Source organism: Syngnathus acus, chromosome 5 (genome assembly GCF_901709675.1).
Source record: "Syngnathus acus chromosome 5, fSynAcu1.2, whole genome shotgun sequence".
NCBI classification, from domain to species: Eukaryota; Metazoa; Chordata; class Actinopteri; order Syngnathiformes; family Syngnathidae; genus Syngnathus; species Syngnathus acus.
In genome coordinates this window covers 9,209,757-9,233,332 of record NC_051091.1, presented here as the reverse complement: position 1 = coordinate 9,233,332, position 23,576 = coordinate 9,209,757, and the positions used below count along the sequence as shown (strand labels likewise).

Below are 23,576 nucleotides of genomic sequence, written 5' to 3'. Positions count from 1 at the left end.
AATGTAAGAAGGTATGAAATAACAAATATCAATATACAACAATTCGTTTGTCTAAAAGGCTGCAAATGTTTATATTTTCAAATGATCAGTTTGACAATTCCTAGGAAATCACAATGTGACGTCCCATCATTGTGAGTTATTTTTAGGGCCAGACCAAAAAACACACTACCAGTGATTGTCAAGTGATACTAAGAACTAGTGGTACATAAGCTCCCTCTAGTGGTGCGTGAACGAATCGCTGTATTAAATGTTCACGTTGGGTGCACTACATTAGCTTGAATGAGCAATTTTCGCTATTTGACTCAAATTATTCTTTTTTGGTACTTGGCGTTGCAAAATTTGAGAACTACTGTAGGCTTACAGGACATAATGCCCCAAAAAATTTAATCGGCAGCTTCCACCGACTTCCAAGTTCTGCTATTAATGAGTGTGGCTTACAAAAAAGCTAACGCTCCATTGTCTGCTTTGACATTCTTCACCTTTACATTATTAATCATGGTAACCCAAGCCACGGGCCACACACTTTTATTTTTTCCAAGGGCTGTTTACATTTTTTTACTTTCCTGTTTAGATCACCTTGGAGACCTTGGGACTAAAGGAATGATGTGATCATCTCATTGTCACTCAGTTCCAACTGCTCTTTTGCGTTACTTTTCAAAACATGGTGATTAATATTGTATGAGAAAAGTAACAATAGAGTGAAAGTGAAATAATAATAGTAGGCTAACTAATAGTGACTTATAACAGCTTACAATTTTAACTTAGATGAATTAATATTAGTGTATAAAGGCATAAGAATTTTTTATATATATTACCTACTATGTTACTTTCTCCTCTTAATCCAAACAATGTCATAATAAAACATTTTCAGCATCTGCAATAGTGACACTTAGACTGCAATACCGCTTGATATACACTAGATGGGAGTAAAACGCCGTATGTTGGTTGTAAACGCTGCAGGGACGCAAGTCAAGTTCATCAGCTGCTTACTTTCCCCAATGGAAACATTACTCATCTTATTTTCACTTTTTCCGAGTGTGGTGAGAGAAAATGGGAGCAAAGCTCTAAGCATGACAACTAAACTAGTGGGTGTAGTCCGCGGGTCTTCCTGCCCTCGTGTCGGTAGAGGGGCGGGAGCGTTGGCATGACTTCCCCCCTGTCTGTCGTCACGTCAGGGTTGATATTCCACAGACGGTGATCGCGTGTCCCCCAACCCACACGCTCGACCACCGCGGCTATTACAACATTCCTGGATTAATCCACGTCCTATCGGGTGCTGGAAGGGCACATCATTAATCGGAGATGGTAACAGATGACATGGAGATGAACGGCGACGCGGACCCGAACGGCGAGACAGAGGTAAGGCGGTACCGTTAGACCGGACCGAACCCCTCCTATTATAGGCTACTTGTGATGGGCTAAGCCGCGATAGAGATAAATCAGTCGGGTTCCGCAGAGGGTGAAAGGAAATAACAACTCAGCCAGATTTTTCCCACCATTCACTACTTATTTAAACCAAGACAAGCATTTACATTTGACGACTGGGATAAACTAAGGAGTTCGCTTGAGCGTCTGACAGCATTCAGATGATGTTGCGGGGGTGGGGATAAATCTGTTCAATGTGAAGAAATGGGCCTTTAATGGTTTTATTTACTGTATACTGTAAGGACTGTGTGTATATAGTAAACTAATACTTCTTTATAATAGAATACAATAGGTCTTACTCTTATTCTTATATGCCACGTACTCGTGCGTTTAAACGGGCTGAATAAATTAGTTGAGTTAATGTGTGAAATTAAAATATTAATGGTAATTAAGGTTAGTCTAACATACAATATTGTTGGGGTAATGGGAAAAAATAGTGACGGGACAATGACGTCATCACACGACCGACTGGAATGAACCAGATGATCATGCAGTCAACGATTTTCAAAATTAAACATCAGCCGATTAGTCAAATGTGTAGTATCGGTTCTGATGTATGTACTTCTAAAGAACAATGGGGGAATAGAACTTCTTATTGACTTTTATGGGAGCCATGACCCATCACAACGTCCCAGAAGATTTACAGGCCCACAGGAAGAAGCCAGTCCAAGTTCTTGAGAAAGGCTCTCAAGAACACCAAGGGAGGGGTTTGGGGGGGGGGGGGGGGGGCAACACCGATAAAGGAGCGAAGCAATTGAAAAGGAAATAGTGTCATGATTGTGGCACTCTGGTCCACAACTTAGCGTTGTCAGTCGTAGCACAAGGCAGGCCCTTGTTGAACCGCTGCTGTGTGCTTTGTACAGATGAAACCTTGACAGTGGTCTGGGTTTCCTCTTATGTAAGGTTAGGGGCATACAAAACAGGGAAGTCTATGAATGGCCACTTCCTGGTTGGAATGACCTATCCATTCCAATCACACAACTTGTCAAAATGGGCCTGATACCATTTTTAATTTGCTTTTGTAGTTTGTTTGGTGTTTGGCTCGTTCCCACTGTCTCTGGGTAGAGACCACTTAGTATTAAATGAACCCACTAAAGTCTAAAAAAAGGATCCGGCTTTATGACCTTTGCAATGAAAGCAGAACCGTGGCCATGTAGGTCATGAAAATGTTCCAAGTTTTGGTTTCAACTACTAAGTAAGCATTTTGACTTCCATAAGGGGTTTCCCCTTCAAGAAAATATACACCACATTGGGATAAAAATGCTAATGCAATGTCGGAATCTACTGTTTTATTATTCTTAGTCAGATTTCTTCTTGCTTTTAAATAGTGGCAACTGTGTGCTGACTTCCATTTAACATTATAACACAGCCACATCTTTGTTATGAGAGGGTGTGCTCACTTGTGCAACTAGATTATCTCGGTTCTTGTTGGTGTTTTTTTTTTTTTTTTAGTTATGCAGGTTATAGGTCACATTATTAGTGGAAATTCTTATTTTATATCACAAAACCGATTAGAAGGTAGGGGTGTGTAGACTTTTTACATCCACTGAAGAATGTTGAAGCAAAAGAAAAAAAAACATGTCACGTGTTATGGCTATGTTTTGCCATTGTTTGTGATACTGTAGCTAACTGACGACACAGTACCATGTCATTTTGACCCATAAATACTGGAAGGGGCAAACAACTGTCAACCTCAGCACAATGCGAGGACCACATGATATTACATGCACCGAAGAGACAAAACAATTCAGCATGTTCTCAACAAGTGGGAATACTTGAGGAATGACCAAAAAATATCGATTAGCTTGATTCAATTACCTACAATAGTACTTGACGGGAGGACACACTTAAAAATCTTTCATTCATTCAGTTTGCCGTAGCACCCCTGCACAATTTTTATTTTGAAATGACAAATGTACTGTAGAAAAAGAGGCATTTCTCATTTTAGAGCGCAACAGAAGGAAAGCATTTGGTTCACACTGTAGGGAACTAATAAAAAGGTTTCTAATACTGAAAGTCAACATTTGTGCCAAGAAACACACATGCTGAAAAAGGCTCTTTGGAAATTCCATCGTGCAAAGAAAATAATAATCCCCAAATCCCCGATAAGGAAATGAAAGTAAAGTATTTCTTAGTCAAGGTTTTAAGTGAAACACTATGTTGGATGTCATTCATTTCATCTTAATGGCACCATTGAAAGCTGATTTGACAATGGGCACAGTCTCCAAAGGTCAAACGATTCAAGTTAATCATTTAACAAATCATCCACAACATCAATCTGAAAACTTAAAATAATAACTCAAAGCACACTAGCTTTCTTATTGTAAGACGTCACAGTTTTAGTTCCTCACGTTTTTTGCATTCCAGATTCCGCTCCGTGACCACCCGAGGAGGCCGAGGAGACCCATGAACATGAACCATTATGCCAACAAGAAGAGCGTGGCGCAGAGCATGCTGGATGTGGCCCTGCTGATGGCCAACGCCTCGCAGCTGAAGGCCGTGCTGGAGCAAGGCCCGTCCTTCTCCTTTTACACACCGCTCATCATTCTCATCAGCGTCTCCCTCGCCCTGCAAATCTTAGTGGGGATAATGCTCATTTTCATCGGTAGGATTATCATCGTTTTGTCGTACATGTTACTTTCACTACCCTAACCCGAACGTTACTCAATGGGGCCCCTCAGCGCCGTGTTGCCGAGCCTGTCAACTTGTGTCCGTATCTTATCATAACAGTGCATGCATGCTATTGTGAAAAGCTGCTAAATTTAGAGAGCCTCCACAGAAACAACTGCCTGTCAATCATTTGAGAACGCTAATAAATAAGGCAGGGTCATCACGAATTAAAAAAAAAAAGTTTTAAGTGGCATCAGTGCAAGCTAATAATTAATCAGAAGGCAAAACACTAAGTTAATAAATATTAACGTCCTCCATACCGCTGCTTATTTGGTTCTCTGCTGCTCCCTAGTGGAAAAAGATAATAACGCCACAATTCCAATCTTTTGCAGTTAAGTGGAACCTGAACGACGAACGCATGCACTACAGGTTGAACATCATGGAGAACATGGCCACAGCCTTTGTGTTTGTCATCGTCGTGGTTAACGTTTTCATCACAGCCTTCGGCGTCCAGCGGCCCAACGATGACCACAAGCTGTGACCACCTTCATCTGAATGCCCTGTGGATTTACTCGAAATGCATTTACACTCACGGACAGCTTATTTACTCTGCCTACAAACTGTGGGGCAAATACATACAAAGATGCGTATGTCCTGGAATTTGACCTCGCAGGCTCGAGGAGAGCAAATGTACGCCCGCCTAGAATCAAATGACTCAGTGAACACGATCCACGTTACAATGACTGTGTTACTTTTCTAACTGTGGTCAGTATTGAGTTTAGCTGTTTTCACATAAATGTATGGTTGTTTTTTTAAATATCATGCTCAGGTAGCTGTGACTTAGCAACTGCCTTATTACAAAAACATATTTTTAGCAATACTAAGTTTTGATGCCATCATACTGTACAACCCATACTTCCTTCCCAAAGGTTTGCCTTACTGCACATCTCAACTAAAGAGCCAAACAAGTGTTACACTTGACATGACTTAAAAGCTTTATTATTGAAAGTATAATTTTCCATTTACATCAACAAAGAGACGGAGCTACTTATTTTATTGTATACTTTATGTGCTATGCAACCACTACTGTGTATTTAAGAGAAGTAATCTGCATATTTTAGTTATATACATTAAGGGTCTGTTCAATTATTTGTTTTTTTATAGCATTTTCTAAAGACTAAAGTCTCTTTTGGATTTTACTATGACATAATACACACTGTGACCACTATTTTAAATTAAAGGTATGATCAAAACAAACAAATGGTACCATTTTGTTTATTGTCAGATTGTACATAGTTCAGAGGACCAAATTGGCACTTTGTTTAATTGAAGGCATCTTAACATGACAAAAATAAGAAAATGGAAGCAGGCACACAAAAGTTAGGATATCAGCTAACATCACTCAGACTAAAAATATGAACACACAACTGCACAGAAATATAGAAAAATAAGAAACACAAGGTTATACGTATTTGAACGATAGTTTTACAAACCACCATACCGTAGCTACTGTTATGTCCGCAAGCCCTTTTTCGTTTTACTTTACAACAGCTTGAGATGTACTACCTCAACAATATTACCTGTTTGATTGGGGAGTAAATCTAGTCATTACAAGGCACTATTTTTCATTCTTTTTTTTTTTAATTGTCTAAAGGCACTCAAGTGTAAAAATGTCCAATTAATGTCAGAAATAAAGTCTATCAATATTTTGAAAGGTGATTTATGACATTAAAAATATTTCTTAAGGAAAATTGTGTTGCATATTTTTATTACTATTTTTTTAGCAGGTCGCTAAGTTCATTTCAATTAGTGCTTACAACCTCGTTGAATTCTTATTAACTGCTAAAATAAAGATTAATAGCATGAAATTCTATTGTAGATATTTAAAAAAAAAAAAACTTGGTCAGAGATGCCACGAAGTAGGTGGCAGTGCCTTAACCATATATGTGTTGCAGGCCACAAGGGCCATTTCCATCCTTGTCAAGGGGAGTGCTAACCTTCTCTCCTTTCATACAACACGACAATAGCAAGAAACAATATGGCCACTTATAGTGACAACCACGCAGTCCCTTTACACTCACGGTTCCAACATAACCAAATTCACTGCTTCTACGATGTTACGACAGAGGGATTCTGTCTTTATTATGTACTTCTTACTATTTGGAAGGCGTATGTGATTTTATTCGGGTATTGCTTCGCTTTTCTAAATTGTAGACTGGGACCCATAAGGCACCGCGCATCAACGTTGGAAGTGATTGGCTAGGGGAGTCACGTGAGTACGCGTTGTGAAACAGTATGTCAATTGAAATCCAAACAGCGAAACCAATTGATAATGCGTTATTACATCCGATTACATGATCGAGCACATACAAAAAATAACCGTATATATCTTCGCGAGTCGATTTTTACCCTCTCTGAACACTATTGTTCTTGTACTCTATCGTTACACCACACGAGGGCGACAACTACCAGCTTGTTTATGTTTGCACAGCACACTGCATTTTTTTGACTGACGTCAAAAATAATTTCATCCAACAACCAGTGCATGGCAAATACTCTGAAATACAAAGATAACAGATCTAGTTATCATTATATAGCAGGGCTTTCCATTACAAAAAACAACACTGAATATTGTATTCATAATCTTTGAAAATGTAACACATCCCTGTTAATTTTAATAATTCCTCTACCTCGAATTAAATAGCTAGTAAGCAAGTATAAGCAAGGTGCCAGTTGTAGACCCAAATGTTCCCCATCATTTCTATTTTGGACCCCAAAAGTAATAAATAAAAATGTGTTCATCTTATTTTGAAAGGCAAAGTATGGTGCTGTGCTTTGGTTCAAATGAAGATTCGCTGAAGCCCATGCCCACTGAGACTCAGTTCTTCCTTACTTCATGAGGCTTTCTTCTGTGTACCAAACAAGGATCTCGCGAGCTTTTCTTTTCAAACCCAAAGCCGCCATCCCAAGGGCCCCGCTTCCTCCAGTCACTTTGGCTTCTACAGAACAAGGACAGCCTCTGTGGTCACACTTGACCCCACATAATCAACTTGGGGGTCATTTTTAAACTGAATGAATGCTCCTGAGATTATATGCATGCCATACTGAAAATAGATCCTTACCACCAAAGTAATAGACTAATGCCATTCCAACTGCAACACTGAAGCAGCCTAAAAAGAAGAGGGGACCTAGAAAGAGGCAGTTTTGAATGCCATTGCTGAACCCATACAGTGATTTAATTGAGAATAGCGTCCATTGGATGGTATTTCTCTTACTTTTGTCGTTCATGACATGTCTCTCTTTGTAGGCACTTGGATATGTGAGGGGATCAAAAGAATCTGGAGAGAAATTTCGAGGATGTAAACTGTAGGAATACAGTGACATTTATGTATAATAATGTTAAAATGTTGCCTGTAAATAACAAATGATTCATGATAGTGACAAATTGTGATCAACTTTGACTTTGTTGGTTCAACTGAATTCATGTTATATTTTCCATTAACTTGCTAAACGAGGAATTGGACCTACATGAAAAGCGAAATATCTGGGGCTAACCTCGGAGGCGAAGCCGTGTTGGCAAGCTGTAATAGACGTCCTCAACATGCAGGTGAAGAGCCCTGTAAAATTCCCTGCAGGCTTCCTCTCCTTTTGCCTGCAGGTGCGTCAGGAGCTCGCCTAGGCGGAGGCACGTGGGCACATCCAAGTTGCGAAACTAATGACACAAATGTGAAAGAAGATTGCTATTTTTTTAACTTCTAAACTAATTATCCATCATAGAAATAATGGTTAATACAGTTATTGTCCATGTGCGGTACCACTATTTGGTATGTGGGCTCCCTCTTGTGGTGCATGAAAGAATCACCAAATTATTGGGAGAGCCAGATGACATCATAAGGTACTTATGAGTTAATACTACAATAATACTAATAATCCATGACACTTGCTGAAATGCACAGGCAGCACATTTGATCCTTAAAATCCCACAGCAGTGACAGTATTTACATTTCTATCCTTGTGGTTTGACAACAAATACTCAAGTCAAGTTGAGCACTTGATGTGTGCACATGCCACTTGCCTTGGTGGCCTCCTTGTCTGAGAGTACTTGCGGGTAGATTCTGTTGAGCTGCAGGATGATTTTGTCCACCAGCTCTGTGTCCAGTCTCCTCTCTGTTCTGAGGAAGGCGCCATCCTCTGTCAGCTGGTCATGGAAACTGTCTGTCCACGCACAGGACAAGAGTTTCATTCAAGGCGATGCCAAAGCCGAGACATTAGCAAAAATACAAATATGTTGCTCAGCACGCTTTTTGTTAGATGAACCATGATGTATTAGAGCAGAATCGAAGAGAAACACAATACATTTCCGTCTGAGTCGGCGAGTGACCGCAGTAGCTTTGACATATATGAAAACTAAACTTTTAGGACGCCTCAACAGTATTTATCTCGGAACAGTGGTCATTAGCAAGTAAATTGTGCATCGCGCTGCGTTACTGCTCATGATTATAATGTAAACATTCGCTATTATAGCGAAAAAAGGCACGCTAAGGGGATAAATTAACATTTTTCCAGTCAACGAAAGGAACGTACCTCCCATGGTCGAGTCCCTTCTGTCCTCTTCGAGACACGCCCCCAGACGTCATAGTTTACGCGACGCCACCGGAAACGGAAGTTAATGTAGCTGTTATTTTGTGATGTCGGAAAAGAAATAAAATACTGAATGAAAAATTAATGTCTATGAGGCTCGTGAATGAATGTATATAATTAATTAATTAATTAAAATAAAATGTTCCGAATGATGTTTTTATTTTTCACTTATTTCAAACGAAATGGACAAAGTAAAGACTGCAAACATATTTCCGGCACTGAATTAAAAAAAAAAAAAAAAAAAAAATGTTTCTACGACTAGAAATATGATACAGCCCTCACTCGGGATCTCATTAGATTGTGCAAATGTAATTAATAGTGTAACTAATGAGTACATTAGTGCAAATAGATGACAAGATCAGCAACATGGATTGCTTGAACAATAGTTTATCAATAATTTTATTTTTAGTCTTCAAATTTGAAATTCTAAATAGAAAGAAACAACTCTTCAAAACCATGGGAGTTAGAGCATTTTATTTGTTTACCAGTCAAACTAACAGTTTTGCAGTCATGATGACTTTTTGCTAGTGTTTTACCACAAGTCTTTGTGAAATTGTTTTGACTATCCACCTCTGTTCAACACAACTGAACAATAACTGTTATAATGTTATAATGAAATACAACTCAAGTAGGAGAAAGTGACAAACACCGTGTAACATGATTTTCACTTGGTATGACCAAGGGTAGGAGTTATCCAATCTTGGAAATTGCACTTACAACCATCACATGAAATGGCACTGGAGGCAAACTTTTTAAAGAAAAGTTTTTTGTGTTTTTTTTTATCTTATACAGTACAACACAGACGCACGACATTTTTTGTAAATAAAATTCGTGAATATGCATTATTATTATCTGACTTTAACTTAGACAGCTTTAAATAAACGTTTGCATTTAATACTCTTCCTTACTGATGACAAGCATAATTTGCTCTGCCATGGTTACAGAGATCATTTACTCTTAATTCTGTAGTTGATCATTATGCTGGAAACTATTATTTTCCTTCCTGTTATCTAACAGAAATTGTCATTTGTTTAATTTTTTTTCATGATTTCAAGCAACAGATTGAAAATTAAGGTTTTCCACAAGGTGACCTCTTGCTATAAAATAAATACAAATAAACAACAAAAGCCAGTGAATAACTTGGAAATGATGATGAGCCTGGCAGATTAAAAAAAAAAGCACTTTCTGTAAAAATATTTCACAATATTAGAAAAGTGGGGTGGATAAAATATTTTGAAAGGAAGTGGCAACAAGTAAAATGCAAAGTGCTCAGTCAGGGTAACACACACACATGGGCAGTAAATTTGATCATCAATAATGGTGCTCTTCCATTGACTCGTGTGTTGTCGTCCATTCTTGGAAACCTGAAGGACTACAGAGACTGCTGATGTGGTGTGTAACAGTTTACAAAACTTTTTGGCACTATAAAACAAGGCCCTTGTTGGGTATGCATAATTTGGAATGCAATTAGAGGGACGACATTAAGAGCACAGATGTCTGGAAACTGCACACTCATCGGACGCCTCAAGGACACTTGACTTGAGAGATTTACTGTGGATGAAAAGATGACAATGGAGTCAGTCTCGTAAAAATATCATCAAAATTGCAGCTGACTTTCAAAACAGGATGGTTGTTCTTTGGACGTACAAAAACGGGCTGTTTGGAGCCAGCCTGACTTGCCGGGACTTACGCGAGTACTGGACGGGGCTCCCTTGCTCTTAGTCTTGCCCTTTCCCACCGCCATAGTGGCAGTGTTGCGGCGCGCCTGCTCGTGGTCAAACTCCAGGTCCTCCAGACGCTGGGTGAGGGCCAGTTTCTGCTGGATGGCCATTCGCAACAGAGAGTTCAACGTCTTCTTCTCGTCCTCGGCCGCCGCCAGTTGCCTCTGCATTTCGTCAAGCTGGGTCACATAATCGTCGCACCTGGCAGGTAAGAGTCGAAAATGAGAAATGAGTTCAAGGAAGAAAGGAAGTAATAAATCCTATAGACACTAGAGGGTGCCATTTAGCCGTTGCAGAACTACCAAATGCTCTAATGTACTTTCCAGATAGAATTACAAGATTACATCAGACGGGTTCCCACAATGCTTTGTGCCTCATCCACATTCATGTAAGAACAGACTATTGTTCTGTTCAAATGAATGTCACAAATGTGATTATTTTTCCAAGAAAGATATAAATAACAAAAATGAGATACCTTGAAGCAAACATGGCTCTGAGGGAGGAGAAGGTGGCGGCGTCTTCTTTTAAAGCCTTGAGTTCATTGCGGAGCTTCAATATTGTTTCGGTCACAATGGCCTTCTCGCTGTCGTACTTGCTCTTCAAGTTAGCCAGTGCGACCTCAGCCGTCTGTATAGAAAAATTGGGATTATTTTTTCCCCCAAAAAAATTTTTGTGTCCCCAATATTGCATCTAAAACAGTGAGCTCAAATAGATTAAATGAGGTCCTCTGACCTGTTTGTTGGCTCTGAGCACAGCTCTGAGCGTGGCGATCTGTTCTCTCTTGGTGCTGAGAAGAGACTTTAATTTGAGGATCTCCTCCATGCAAGCCTCTTTGTCCTTATCCACCACCGCGCTCAGCTCAAGGTTGGCCAGTCTCTGGCGGGACAACTCAGTGGTCCGGTCCACCGCTTGCTGCAGGTGGCGGATCTGGTCTCGGATGATGGCGACCAGGTTGTAGACGTTCATGGGCTCCGGGCGATGCTCTGGGACCGAAACGACGGCGCTGTCTGCGGAGTCCTCCTTTTTAGCGTCGGTTTCGGGAATGAGACCGTTAGTGAGAAGTACAGAAGAGGGGGGTGCCTTTGCTTCTTGTCCTCGCCTCACCATTGCTTTGCCCTCTTTGTAGTAGTCCAACATAACACGGTTGGGGGTCTCATTGTTGCACATGCAAACGTGATGGTAAAGATTAGCCAGCTCCTCGCTGAACACTATGAGCTCATCCTGGGCCACGTTGAGACTGCCAAGTGATTCCCCCGCGGTCTGGCTAACCAGACGGAGCTCCTTCTCCAGACGGGCCATCTCCGTTTTATCCGCTTGGCTAATCTTCTCCAGGGACGCTAACTTTGTTCTGAGCTCATGGAGGTCACTCTCCAGACGCGCCCGCTCGTCTTGGTACTGGCTTCGACAATTCTCGTACTGTGCCCTAAGTGTCTTTAGCTCCTGCCTCAACTCGCCGGCTTCAGAAACAGCCACGGTGTATTTACACTTGAGGATCTCCGGCCCGTTGATGTCCAGCTCGTAGTAGTCTCCGTCTTCGTGGCTGTCACGATCTTTTTCCCCGTCGAGGGCGGACTGACGCTCCTTGCTGGCCTGAAGCTTCCTCATGGCGGTAAGGTTCTCAGTGAGTCTGTTGACTGTTTCCTTTTGCTCGGATACGGTTCCGTAGGCCTGTTCAAGGTGCTTCTGGTTCTCCTGCAGAGTGTTGATGAGGGCCATTTTCTCCCTTTCCACCTAAGACACAAATCCGTGCAGTTACAGTCATGTAACATTTGGACATTTCTCATCAAATATTTTTTGCAACTGAAATCCATATTTGAAAATAATCTGCAAATTTGGCTGCAGTTTCCTTTCAACAGTTTTATGGCTCTCCTACCTGTCCAAGCTGTTGTTTCAGTTTCTGAATCTCAGAAATGTTGAGCTCGCTCAGCAGGTCGTCCACCAGGCTCGGCGCAGGCTTGAAGGAGTCTCCTCTCTGGCCTGCCGAGGAATCGTCGTCTTTATTACCTTCGCCCGCCTTGATCAAGCCGTTCTCAAAGCCTCGGATCAAGTCGTCGTTGTCCAGATCGGAGATTGCGGAGGGTTCGTCGTGCAGTTTCAGGTTGTCGAAGGAGATATTGAAGGAGCCGTTGTAAACGGAGCCGCCGATGGTCACGTAGTGCGAGAGCTCCTTGCGTAAAGTGGCCTTCTGCTCACGTTCCGTTTTAATCGTCTCTAAGGCCTCGGTTAGCTGGCGCTCGGCGATCTCCCTCAGCTTCATGGCATCTTCCAGCTGGCTGTTCAGGCACTGGGAGTCCTCCTCCAGACGGCGGATCTCGTACTTGAGTCCTTCAAATTCCACCTGAACGGGGATTAAGATATACACTGTCAAGTATTGTGTTGAAACCCAAAACAAAAAGCAGAAGGTAAACCCACTGTTAGTAGGGTTTGCTGCCTTTTTGCTACGGATGAAGCAAGTTTTTTTTATATTCGCAACCACACCTGGTTCTGTCGTAGTGCAGACACTTGTTTCTGCAGAGAGATGTTCTCCTCTTCCAATTCACTGCAGTCCTGCAGCAGGCGGGCCTCCCGCACCTTATACTCTCGGATGTCATCCCGCAGCTGACTGCGCTGCAGCTCCACCTGGTCAGAGGTCTACTCGGCGGTGCAGAAATAAGCAATAAAAATGTCTGTCACACAAAAATGAACAGACATGATAGAGCATTTTGTACTATGATCTTATTCACCTCTCTCATTTCCAAAGCGATGTGTGACAGGCGCTCATTCTCAGCTTGCACACTGGCAATTGAGACTTTGGCCTGGCGAAGCTCATTCTGCAGCTCCAAAATGTTCTGCTGGTACTGCGCCTCCTTACTGGCCGACTCCAAGATCAACGATTCCTCCCTGCTCTCTCCGTCTGCTGCTACTTTCCTGTGGGCTGAGTGCGCTTGGCCGAAGGCCTGAAGACAGAAAAGACAGAGAAACATAGCAATAAACATGGATTGAATATCAGATAAGAAGCCAGAATTTCAAGTCATTCATGCTCAGGAAAGAGAATGTTCTCATTAATATGAATCTGCTGCTATCAAACCAACACAATGAAACTTCTCCTTTTTTTTTGTTGTTGATCAAAATCTATTGACGCATTTGTGTGGCTCCAGCCCTGACGACATTCTCACTCAAGAAGGAAGTAGGTCATCATCATGAGACCGTCCTGAGTCAACTGACTGTGATTTACGCCACAAACGATTGCATACAGATGACCATTACCTACCATTGACCTATTATTGGGAATAGGTCTTACATTCAAAAAAATGTTGGTGGGTGACAACATGTAACAGAAACGACTGCATCCCCAGCAAAGGGAAGAGGCTAGGGGTGGGGAGGTACAATATCTGTGCTCATGCAGGATGTGGGAGTTGTACAAATGCATGGGAGGAATTTGTCTGTCTTCAAATTGCACCGCTGTCTTTCAGCATGCTGGGAAAGTCACTGTATTTCAAATTTGCTTGATAGAAGAACACGGCGTAGCGTACCGAGGCGAACAAGTCCAGACAGGACAAGACACGTCTCTTTTTTATAATGAAGTAATTATTCCAACACGCTGCATACAAACATGCAACGTAAGCATGTCGAAATAATAATCACAGGATAGTTTGTGCACCTTCATATTCTAATGAGATTCAATAAGCAATAATGCTGAATGAATTGACAGAGGCAGCATGATGGTTAGTATGTCTGGTTCAAAGTTTTGAGGTTCAATATTGCCTCGAGACTATTTGGAATATACTACAAAATGTGCTATCCGGTGGATCTGTAGTTTGGATGTAGAACTATGTGTAGATGCAAAATATTTGGAAGAGTTCTCAGTGAGATGCAGTGTAGTTACACCACTGTATTACAAAATTAAAACACACGACCACATGCATTATGATTTTTCAAAAAAGGATGTTTTATCAAGACGAGCCACTCTATTTCATCTCAAGAGACCGTGCAAGTGTATCCGTGCGTAACAGATGCAAAACCTCAATAATTCAAGACAAACGCAGGTTTTTCTTAGCTCGCTTTTACGTAACACTCAAACCAAAAACTGAATGTCTTAAGTTCTATCTTGAAATGTTTCAAGGCTGGTCTTAAAGTACCTCTCTAAGCTGATCCAGCTCCTGTCGGACCGCCTCATGCTCGGTCTCCAACTCATCGAATCGCTGCTTGAGCTGCTGTTTCTCCTCCAGGACCGCCAGTCCATATTCCGCCGCCTGGATCTTTTCCTGCGTTGTTTCACGCAGCTCCCGAGAAAGGCGTTCCACCTCGACTTGGAGCCACTGCGGCCCGGCCTCGTTCACCAGTACCGCTTCAGGATATTCCTGGTCCGCCATGGAAATGTTGGCGAACCGCAACCTCCCAGCTGTAACGGGACCCAGCCCTGGCTAGCCGGAGCAGAGAAGAAAAGCGAGCAGGACTTCAAATCACTGCACTCTCCCTTTAAAGCGCATTGTTGGAATTTAGCCTCCGTCTGCTTTATTCGCTCCGTTAAACATGCAGAAGGCTCACGCTAATCGACACCTGTTCCATTTTCGGTGACTTTTCGTGGGTTGCTCTATTCTTACAGTTGACAGACGAAACTTGAGTTGAAGATAATCGAGGAGAGGAAAAAATACCCGTGCATGACATTCAAATCAGTGGAGAGGGAAATGTAGTTTGTTTCACATGACTTTGTACGCTTCATTGGGAAAATGGACTTTAAGTACCATAATGCATTGCGCGGCAATGACGGATGACGTCGCATATATGCGGAATTAAATTCGACACTGCCATCTACAGGCTCACAACGAAAGCCACAATTGCATTTGGCATTTAAAACGTCTTTAAATAACTCACCTCTAATAACTCCTGACATTCAATTTTCAGGATGTCATTATTACAATCAATTTTCAGGATGTTATTATTTCTCAAACAAGAGCTTTTTTTTTACCTTGTCAGACATTTATATGTGTTCTATCCCGAAAATATCAATTTTACTGGAATATATAAAAATTGTTATATTTATTTTGGAACAATAGTTCAAGTATCATGCAATCGACTTTGCAATTACTCTTTATGGACTGAGACTGACATAAATAGGAGAACTAAAAACTTTCAGTGGAAGAAGCCTTTGGCTCAAAGGAGAAACAACCAAGAACTATCCAATGGCTTCAATAAAACCTTTGCAGCTTTTACATGCAAAAAATATTCTCGGCAGTGGGTACAAAAAGTAAAACAAACATCCATACTCCAAGACTCAAATGTAGAGGGCTTTATTCCATGAAAGAATGGTTCTTACAAAACTTCAAGTAACAGTTCTTAGGTTCACAAATCAGACCTGCACAGTCACAATCAAACTTCTGCATCACTGCATGGGAGGAACCAAGCCGCCGCATAAAAAACATGTCAATGGTCACATCATAACGTATACTGGTCTGGTGGTGTGGTCCAAGTGTATGCTTGATGTGTGGTGCGTATGGTAGATGACATCAACAACAATAATGAGGAATAAACAATTCGACATTTGAATCGGACTTGACCTGTGTTTTTTGTGCAACATTTACCCAATCTACATTTGTTTTTTATTTATTTTTTCTCCACTAACTTCTACACACAACAACTCATCTTGTTTCTTTCTGACACCGTCGTCACCACAACTACTTTAATACTAACCACCCACCTGATTTCAAGAGCTACATTTTGAATAATATATAAAAAACATTGCCATCTTAATGACGTGACTGAAAAAAGCATTGCAAAAACACATGGAACCATTACATAATACTCCCGTTGAACATGTAAAAAGTGTGTGTTGTTGATTGGCCACATTTGGATAAGATGGGATATGTAGCCCATGAGCGTGTGCGTGTGTGTATTAGTGTTTAGTGTGTAAAAGATGAGCAAAAGTGTAATTCTACCTTGAAAAATCACAAAATCACAATACTTGAAACACTCACAGGGGATTCACAGTGAAGAAAAGGAGAGAGCTGGGTGTGGTGTGACTCGATTGTTGATAGGTTTGGTGAGAAATAGGTTTGGATTGAGATTTACTTGGCGTTGGTGGAGGTGCTGAGCATCTTGCGTATGGCCTGGGCGATGGCGTCACGGTCGATGCCGTAGATTTTGAGGAGGTCTTGCGGTTTGCCGCTATGCGGTACGTGAGACACGGCCAGACGATGCAGATTGAAGCCAGTCTCGTTTACAACCGCCGAGCACACGGCCTCCCCCAGGCCACCTGTTAGACAAAAAGATACAATAAGATAGCACATGAAAGAAATGTCAGGTCAAGTCATGTTGTCACTCTAGAAAAGAGAGGAGGTAAAGTATAGCCCAGGGGGGCTGATATGGCCAGCATTTGTGCTTGTTAAGAAGATTTATTCATTTTATGATGTATTCATCTCATGTAAAAAAATATATTGATCTATTGTAACTAATACATTTTAAAAAATGAGTGAAATAAAACATTTAAATTTAACAGTTATTTTATTTTGTTGTTATTTATTTATTTACTTATTTATTTATTTTAAATGTTATTATTATTATTATTATTTATTTGTTTTATTTATTTATTCATTTTTTAAATTTTCCAGTTATTTTATTTATTTTTTATTTTATTCACTTGGTTCATGAGTTATAATTAATATTATAAAACTGACAAATGAGCATCAACTGTTAAAACAAATATTTTTGTTGGAGGAATTTGGGATTGTCCTCCCTAAATGCATTCAATTTAAAAAGAATAAATAACATTTTGTATATTTTTTCTCTGTAAGAATAGTTTAGTAATGTATTGTAAATATAAAAAAATGTTTTGCAAGATTTATGCATGTCAAATGAATAGAAGAGCTGGTATGTATTGTCCAGTCAAGTCACCCATCCCCACTGCCTCGGCGGACAGAGGGTATGCCTGCCTGTGCAATCTAGGTCACAAAGTACCCCAAGGACATGTACATGCTCAGCTAAGGCAATGTGACAGCGCACTCACTGCCGAGTTGACTTCCACGTTTGGCAAAAGCGCCATGATAACTCGCCTGAAACGAGGGCGCACTACCGCCGGCCAATAAGCGAACTCCACCGCATTGTGATCTTTTTCTCCAAGCCAATGGGATCATGCCACCGCCACACACATGCAAAGCAAAAGTGCCCCAGCTGCACAGAGGCAACCAGGCCAAGATTCCTTTTTGCTGAAAGCTTGGCTCCCTATCATGCAATATGCAAAAGCTAAGAAACATCACATACCTTCATAGTAATGGTCCTCTACAGTAAGGATTCTTCCTCTGGTGGCACGCGTGTGGTCAATGATGGTCTTGGAGTCAAGTGGTTTGATTGTGAACGCGTCAATCACCCGCACGTATATCCTCTCTGCAAAATCACAGTTGGAGAAGCAGGATTTTTTAAAATTGAGTTCCACGTTCTTAAATATAAAAGGTTATAGATGAGAAAGAATCTTGTATTGACTGTAATACCTTTCTTGAGGTGTTCAGCTGCTGCCAGAGCCTCATGCAGAGTCACTCCAGCAGCCACCACAGTCACCTGATCCTCTTTGCTCTGGTAGACCACCTGGCAAAAAGATTCTTTTCCAGTAAACCCATCAAACAGGCGCATCAGAGAAATTCCTACCTTAGCCTGTCCAACATGGAAATCGTCATTGCTGTTGTAAATGATGGCATTGTCTTGACGGCTAGTTCGGATATAGCAAACACCCTTTGGGAAGCAAAATAAGAAAGACAGGCCAATAAATGATTATTATTATTTTCCTATGAAGCACACCCGTTTTACCTTTGTGGATGCGGCCAGTTCCACAGCCTTCTCTGTAGACACTCCATCACAAGGGTAAAAGATGGTTGTTCTAGGGAGGGCCCTGAACATGGCCATGTCCTCCAATCCCATCAAGGAGGGCCCCTCCTCTCCTGTATTAAACACATTTAGCTCTGTAATATTCGTTTGAATACAGAAGACGATCCTTACGCCTCATAATCTGGGCGGGTGAGGAGATGCATGCAGGAGGCATATCAAACATGACATGCATGAGGTGTACCTGCGCTAAAAGAGGAACGCATGGTTCCTCGCAGAAGGCTTCCAGGGCAGACGGGAAGGAAGGAAGGAAGAGGGGAGGAGTGAGGGCTCGTAGGGCATTGGTGAGGAAAAGATAGGATTAGACGAAGGAGACAACGACAGCACATAAAAATAGGAGCGGGGTGCGAGGGAAATAAAAGGTTCGTGAGGGTTATTATTTTTTTTTTTTAGTTCTTACTAACCAGTGGACAGGCCGCAGTGGGAGCCACATAGATTGACGTTGCTATCTAAAATGGCTGCCATGCGGAGCTGGTCGTAGGCACGTGTGAAAAAGGATGCCAGGGTGCTGGCAAACACAACGTTCCTCTCACGAGCGGTACATCCCATGGCAACATTGACCTGGAAACCAAAAAAATTCTTTCTTAAAAAAGATAGGATTTTAGATTTTTAGACTAGGACTTGAATTAATCACCATTATATGCATTTTACTGGATCTGCCCTTTCAACTTTCCATCAGCCAGATGGCTCCACCCTCTCTACTAATGAATATTTCACTTGCCGTGACTGTTTACCGTCACACAAACCCGTGACCTAGATTGGAGTCGTCCGTAGTTGGAGACACAACAGCAGTGCCGTTTAAATAACTGTTCTTCCTAAATTAAAAATGTCATAATGATATTAATAAATATATCATGACACATGGAGAGGAAGAATCTGATCAGTGGTGTAGACTGTGACCATCATAATAAATAAAAAACGGGTCACGTCTTTACCCATCCTTACATAATAGGCCGGCAACTCATCTATAATTTAATATCACATATGACCAGCTGTCAAACGTATACTCAGAGACAAAAAGCTATTCATTCACAAAAGAGAAGTGAAAAATTATGAGGCAACATGATTTCGCCAAGCCAGTCCAAAGTGGAGCTTCCTGAGATATCCTACCATATTCTGCTGGGCAATGTAGCATTCCACAAAGCGATTAGGATGCTCATTCTTGAAGATCTCCGAGTAAGTGAGGTTCTTCGTGTCTCCGTCAAGAGCCACGACACGGTCGTTGTAGCGAGCTAACTTAGTGATGGCCATCCCATAGGCCTTGCGTGTGGAAATCTGTGACAACAAATCATGGCGCTATTATGGTTGTTAACTGGAGATGTTGCGTGAAATACTTAGCACAGGTGGACAACCTTTTCTCCAGGCTTGTAAGCGGGTGCGCTGGCCATACGGATGTTCCTCAGGCTCACGGGAGGGGAGTCTTCGATCGGAGCGGGAGGGTACAGGTGCTTGCTGGTGCTCATGATCCGACTCTGCAGATCCTTCATGACCATCTCGGCCATGTCTTTGGGCAGAGTTTTGGAGTGCCATCCCATCTTATCTTCTGCGGCTTCAAAGACATCATCATTACGTTAGATGTTGCCGAACATTTTTATTTATATTTTTCAGTGAGTGATCATTACCTGGAATGCCTTTGCCCTTGATGGTTTTGGCAATGATAGCTGTGGGTTGATGGCGTGGCTGGCTCAGAGCCTTGCACAGCTCCTCCACACTGTGTCCATCCACAATGATGGCGTGCCAACTGAAGAAGAACTACAATGAGACTCGGTAGAACGCAGATATTTTCTAAAGCCGAAAATATTTCACGTATGCTTTACAGCGCATCAAACGCATGGATGAGCAGGTTTGTGTTACCCGAACGCTTCGCAGCGTCTCTGGTATTTCTCTGCATGATGCTGCAGAGGCGCAGAGTCACTTTGGCTCAGACGGTTGATGTCCATGATGGCCACTAGGTTGTCGAGCTGGTAGTAGGAAGCGAACGACATGGCTTCCCATACGGAGCCTTCTGACATTTCACCATCCCCCAACAGGCAGTAAACACGGTAGCTGCAGCAGAAATGAGTTGCGCCATTAGCGTGCATGCGCTTGTGTGCGCCAAGCATGAAAATGCTATCTGACACTTTTCCAGTTAGATTGATTCCTGATTTGACAGCTCACTTGCTAAGCGTGGAATGAAAGAAGCTTCCTGAGGCTTTCTGTAGGTGTGGCTGTTGAATTTCACACCTGCAACTGCCAACTTGCCTTCCATTTTTCTCAAATATTATCAGCTAGCACGCAGTTACAAAAGAAAAATGATTCATGACTTGGAATTGGTTTGCGACAATAAATTAGAACAATCAACTGTAAAAAAAAAAAAAAAAAATAATCCACGGTTGAAGGCACAATATTATGATCTTTTTAGAGAGGAAATCTGCAAGGAAAAGATGTGAAATACGACTGCTGGGCTTGTGATTATTAGAGCAGAAAAATCAGGACAACAGAGCGTGGAGCAGCCCGACACACATCCATTGAGTGGGCAATCCTAAAATTGCTCCAATACAGATCTCATTAAAGCGTTGAACTGGTGTGTACACTTTGGAACTAATCTGAATCTGTAGATTTGGACCTTTTGTGACTAGAGCTGTTTACGCTTGTGAGGGCTTACCTGGCTTTGTCAAAGTATTTCCCAGTGTACGCCATTCCGCAGGCCACACCGAGTCCCTGTCCCAAATAGCCGGTGGTTACGTCCACAAATTGCTGCTTCTGAAATGGGGGGGGAAAAAAAACCATTAATAAACAGCTGAAATGATGTGGTTGCATAAGTATGCACACCCTTGAAAATATTTATCTTTATCTTTTTTTTTTTTATATCACCAAAAAAAAAACATTTGAACAGGGAGGGGTGTGTAAACTTTATATAGACTACATATTGGGCCAGTCGGCATCTGGTATCTCCTTACTGGGATGAGGTGGCCCTCCAGTGAAGAGTCAACCTGGCACATACTCAGCAACTCACTCTCCTTTAGGAAGCCTGTTTCAACCCACATGGAGTACAAGGCTGGTGCAGATTGAGCCTAGCATAGTGGAAATTTAGGAAATCAGTACTGCATCTTATTTGTAAATATACGTATATTTGATCCTTAGGAGCTATGGGACTCCACCTTGGACATGAGGAAGCGATCGCTGTGGAAGTTTCGTGGGTCGTCGGGGCGGTACTTCATGGTGTGGAAGTAGAGCACAGACATGATTTCGGCCACATTGCAGCATGATGTAGGATGTCTGGGGGAGGGGGGGTAAAGGAGGGGAGAGGGTGATTTTATCCAGCTGTCACATTTGCACAAGCACGCGATGGACTTGCCACAAATCTCTCCATGAAAAGAAGGAAATGAGATTTTGCCGGGTGTACTATATCGTATGTCTGGCATTGTATTGTCATGCATAAAGTACGTATGTGTAAAAAAAAAAAAGTATTTCATTGCTAGCGTAACAACATGATAGCAGAAATGTCGAAACTGAAGATAGCAGGAAGGCCAAATATGGTCAAGTAAAACAGCTTTCTATTTCTTTGTTAGGGGTTAGCCAGTCTTTTGCAATCAAAAGTAAAATAATACTTTTTGATCATTAAAAATAATTAATCTAAACGTGAAACCAAATGTACAATAAATATTTTGTTGGTATGATTTTTTTAAATCATGTAAAATATGCAATAAAGCAGGATTTGGCTGTTGCAGAAGCTATGATGTGTAATTTTTGGTTTTTAATTTGATGATAGCATAGACGAGAACATTTGGGGTTGGAAAATATCAAGAGGAGCAGAACAAAAGCCTTTATCAGGCCCTTTGCTTCAAATTTCCTTTGGTGCGCACAAAATACGTATACACACATGAGAATGACTTTTCTGTGGAGGAATATTAAGTTTGCGTTTTTTTTTTTACATTGGAGCACCTGTTTTGATACATCCCTATGTGACAGTCCACTCACCCTGTGCCTGCTGCGGTAGTCGCCTTGATGGAGTTGATCCTTAGGCGATTGGCGATGTTCCTCAACGCCTGCACTGTCTGTTGGTCAGGTTTGTGGTAATCCTCCATGAAGGCAAAATGTTGAGCTCCAAAAATCCTTCGTTTGTAAACGTGTGAGGACGGGCGAGGGTGACCGAACCTGAGTGCACAAGAGATGGCGTTGGGGGATAGATAGACAGAAAGACAATGAAGGAGAGTCCGGATTGATCCTATCGGGTATGCAGACGCATAGATGTGCAAGAACACACTAAATACACACGAGCAAAAATCACACACACATGCACGCACGCACAGAGGAGTGGCAACAGAGTGACGTACACTGCTAAAATTGCATTGCAGGCTTTTCATTGGATGGGCAGGGAAAGGGTGACAGAGGTGTGTCACTGCAGTGCGTGTGTATGTGCATATAAGCAGGGAGGAGGAGGGGCTGAACATTTAGATCCTAATTCACTTTGGCTTTTCTGTCAAATCGCATAATTCAAATGTGGTGGCTTATCGTCTTTTGTTATTTAATCCCAGCCAAATACTACTTTTATTCTAGTTATAATATCCTCAATAGTTACACGTTTTAGAATAATTGAAACTCAAGAAGAATGTTGAAAGTGAGTGTTTACAGATTATGGTGGACATATTTGTAGTAGTAGTGGGCTCCTCAAAAAGGGGAAGATTCCTGATTTAAAGTTCTGAAGGCTTGTCACTCGGTTCCATTCTCTTTCTCACCCTTATGTTCTCCTCCGCCCAACATGATGATGCTCAATGATGCTGAACTGATGAGAAGTGATGAGAACACGGTGTTCTTTCCTCACATGTTCCTTTGCAGCCACCCATTCAGGACCATGAGTAGACACCTGAAGCGTAAAAATAGGAAACATTTTCGTTTGAACAACTCGCTATATGCAAAACGCGCGAACACAACTTTACAAGAGCTACAACGGCTTTGTCTTTTGTCGCGTGAGAGACAAATACAAATGCTTAAGCCACATTCTAATCCCTAGGCATGTGCGCAAGAGCACTGATGCATGGTTGTCGTGCAATCTTTGCATGTAATGCACGTCCACGCCAGATTAACTGTGCTGGCCTGCCATCAAGAGGATAAACCTTGATCGTGCACAGGACCTCTGTTTTTTTAGCTGCTGTACAAGCAAGAAGGAATGGACTAAATAATTACATATAAATAATAACTTGTGAGTGCCCCTGCAGCCCCCCCCCCCCCTAGCTAGTGCAGGGTGGCAAAGGCAATATTTTAATCTCCCTTTCACTTTGTCACAATAAATATTATGTACTAGCATGTCACTTATATGGCAGAAATTATAATGATAAACCTGTGCTG

General features: G+C 41.7%; 4 protein-coding genes and 1 non-coding gene across 7 annotated transcripts; 1 reads left to right on the top strand and 4 right to left on the bottom strand.

The window, feature by feature from the left end:
• Nucleotides 1-1,117: 1,117 nt before the first annotated feature.
• Nucleotides 1,118-5,754, top strand: ninj1 (ninjurin 1). The gene is made up of 3 exons (XM_037253028.1): nt 1,118-1,359; nt 3,793-4,030; nt 4,428-5,754. The coding sequence occupies exons 1-3, from the start codon at nt 1,303-1,305 to the stop codon at nt 4,574-4,576; spliced, it is 444 nt and encodes a 147-aa protein (XP_037108923.1). The 5' UTR covers nt 1,118-1,302; the 3' UTR covers nt 4,577-5,754.
• A 171-nt stretch (nt 5,755-5,925) lies between these two features.
• card19 (caspase recruitment domain family, member 19) lies at nt 5,926-8,681 on the bottom strand. 2 transcript variants are annotated; one of them, XM_037253027.1, is made up of 6 exons: nt 8,620-8,681; nt 8,111-8,250; nt 7,591-7,747; nt 7,311-7,373; nt 7,158-7,223; nt 5,926-7,034 (listed from the first exon to the last, which is right to left on the bottom strand). In XM_037253027.1, exons 1-6 carry the CDS (start codon nt 8,624-8,626, stop codon nt 6,925-6,927), a joined length of 543 nt encoding a protein of 180 aa, XP_037108922.1. In that variant the 5' UTR covers nt 8,627-8,681; the 3' UTR covers nt 5,926-6,924. The 2 variants fall into 2 exon arrangements, with proteins under 2 accessions (XP_037108922.1, XP_037108921.1); XM_037253026.1 differs by having other exon boundaries at nt 7,158-7,373.
• On the bottom strand, nt 5,927-6,054 carry LOC119123753. The gene has a single exon (XR_005098132.1). It is a non-coding gene; the product is annotated as a U6atac minor spliceosomal RNA (small nuclear RNA).
• Nucleotides 8,682-9,133: 452 nt separating the features above from the next.
• Nucleotides 9,134-15,056, bottom strand: bicd2 (bicaudal D homolog 2 (Drosophila)). Its single transcript, XM_037253022.1, has 8 exons — nt 14,516-15,056; nt 13,121-13,333; nt 12,876-13,028; nt 12,271-12,735; nt 11,130-12,128; nt 10,873-11,024; nt 10,367-10,598; nt 9,134-10,227 (listed from the first exon to the last, which is right to left on the bottom strand). The coding sequence occupies exons 1-8, from the start codon at nt 14,747-14,749 to the stop codon at nt 10,225-10,227; spliced, it is 2,451 nt and encodes an 816-aa protein (XP_037108917.1). The 5' UTR covers nt 14,750-15,056; the 3' UTR covers nt 9,134-10,224.
• A 595-nt stretch (nt 15,057-15,651) lies between these two features.
• Nucleotides 15,652-22,525, bottom strand: tkta (transketolase a). Of its 2 annotated transcripts, XM_037253025.1 has the most exons (14): nt 22,209-22,523; nt 21,389-21,506; nt 21,188-21,301; nt 20,893-20,990; nt 20,103-20,294; nt 19,871-19,989; nt 19,601-19,797; nt 19,359-19,523; nt 18,653-18,809; nt 18,174-18,304; nt 18,015-18,098; nt 17,861-17,954; nt 17,634-17,756; nt 15,652-16,629 (listed from the first exon to the last, which is right to left on the bottom strand). In XM_037253025.1, the coding sequence occupies exons 1-14, from the start codon at nt 22,313-22,315 to the stop codon at nt 16,442-16,444; spliced, it is 1,887 nt and encodes a 628-aa protein (XP_037108920.1). In that variant the 5' UTR covers nt 22,316-22,523; the 3' UTR covers nt 15,652-16,441. The 2 variants fall into 2 exon arrangements, with proteins under 2 accessions (XP_037108920.1, XP_037108919.1); XM_037253024.1 differs by having other exon boundaries at nt 17,861-18,098; nt 22,209-22,525.
• Between the last annotated feature and the right edge of the window lie 1,051 nt (nt 22,526-23,576).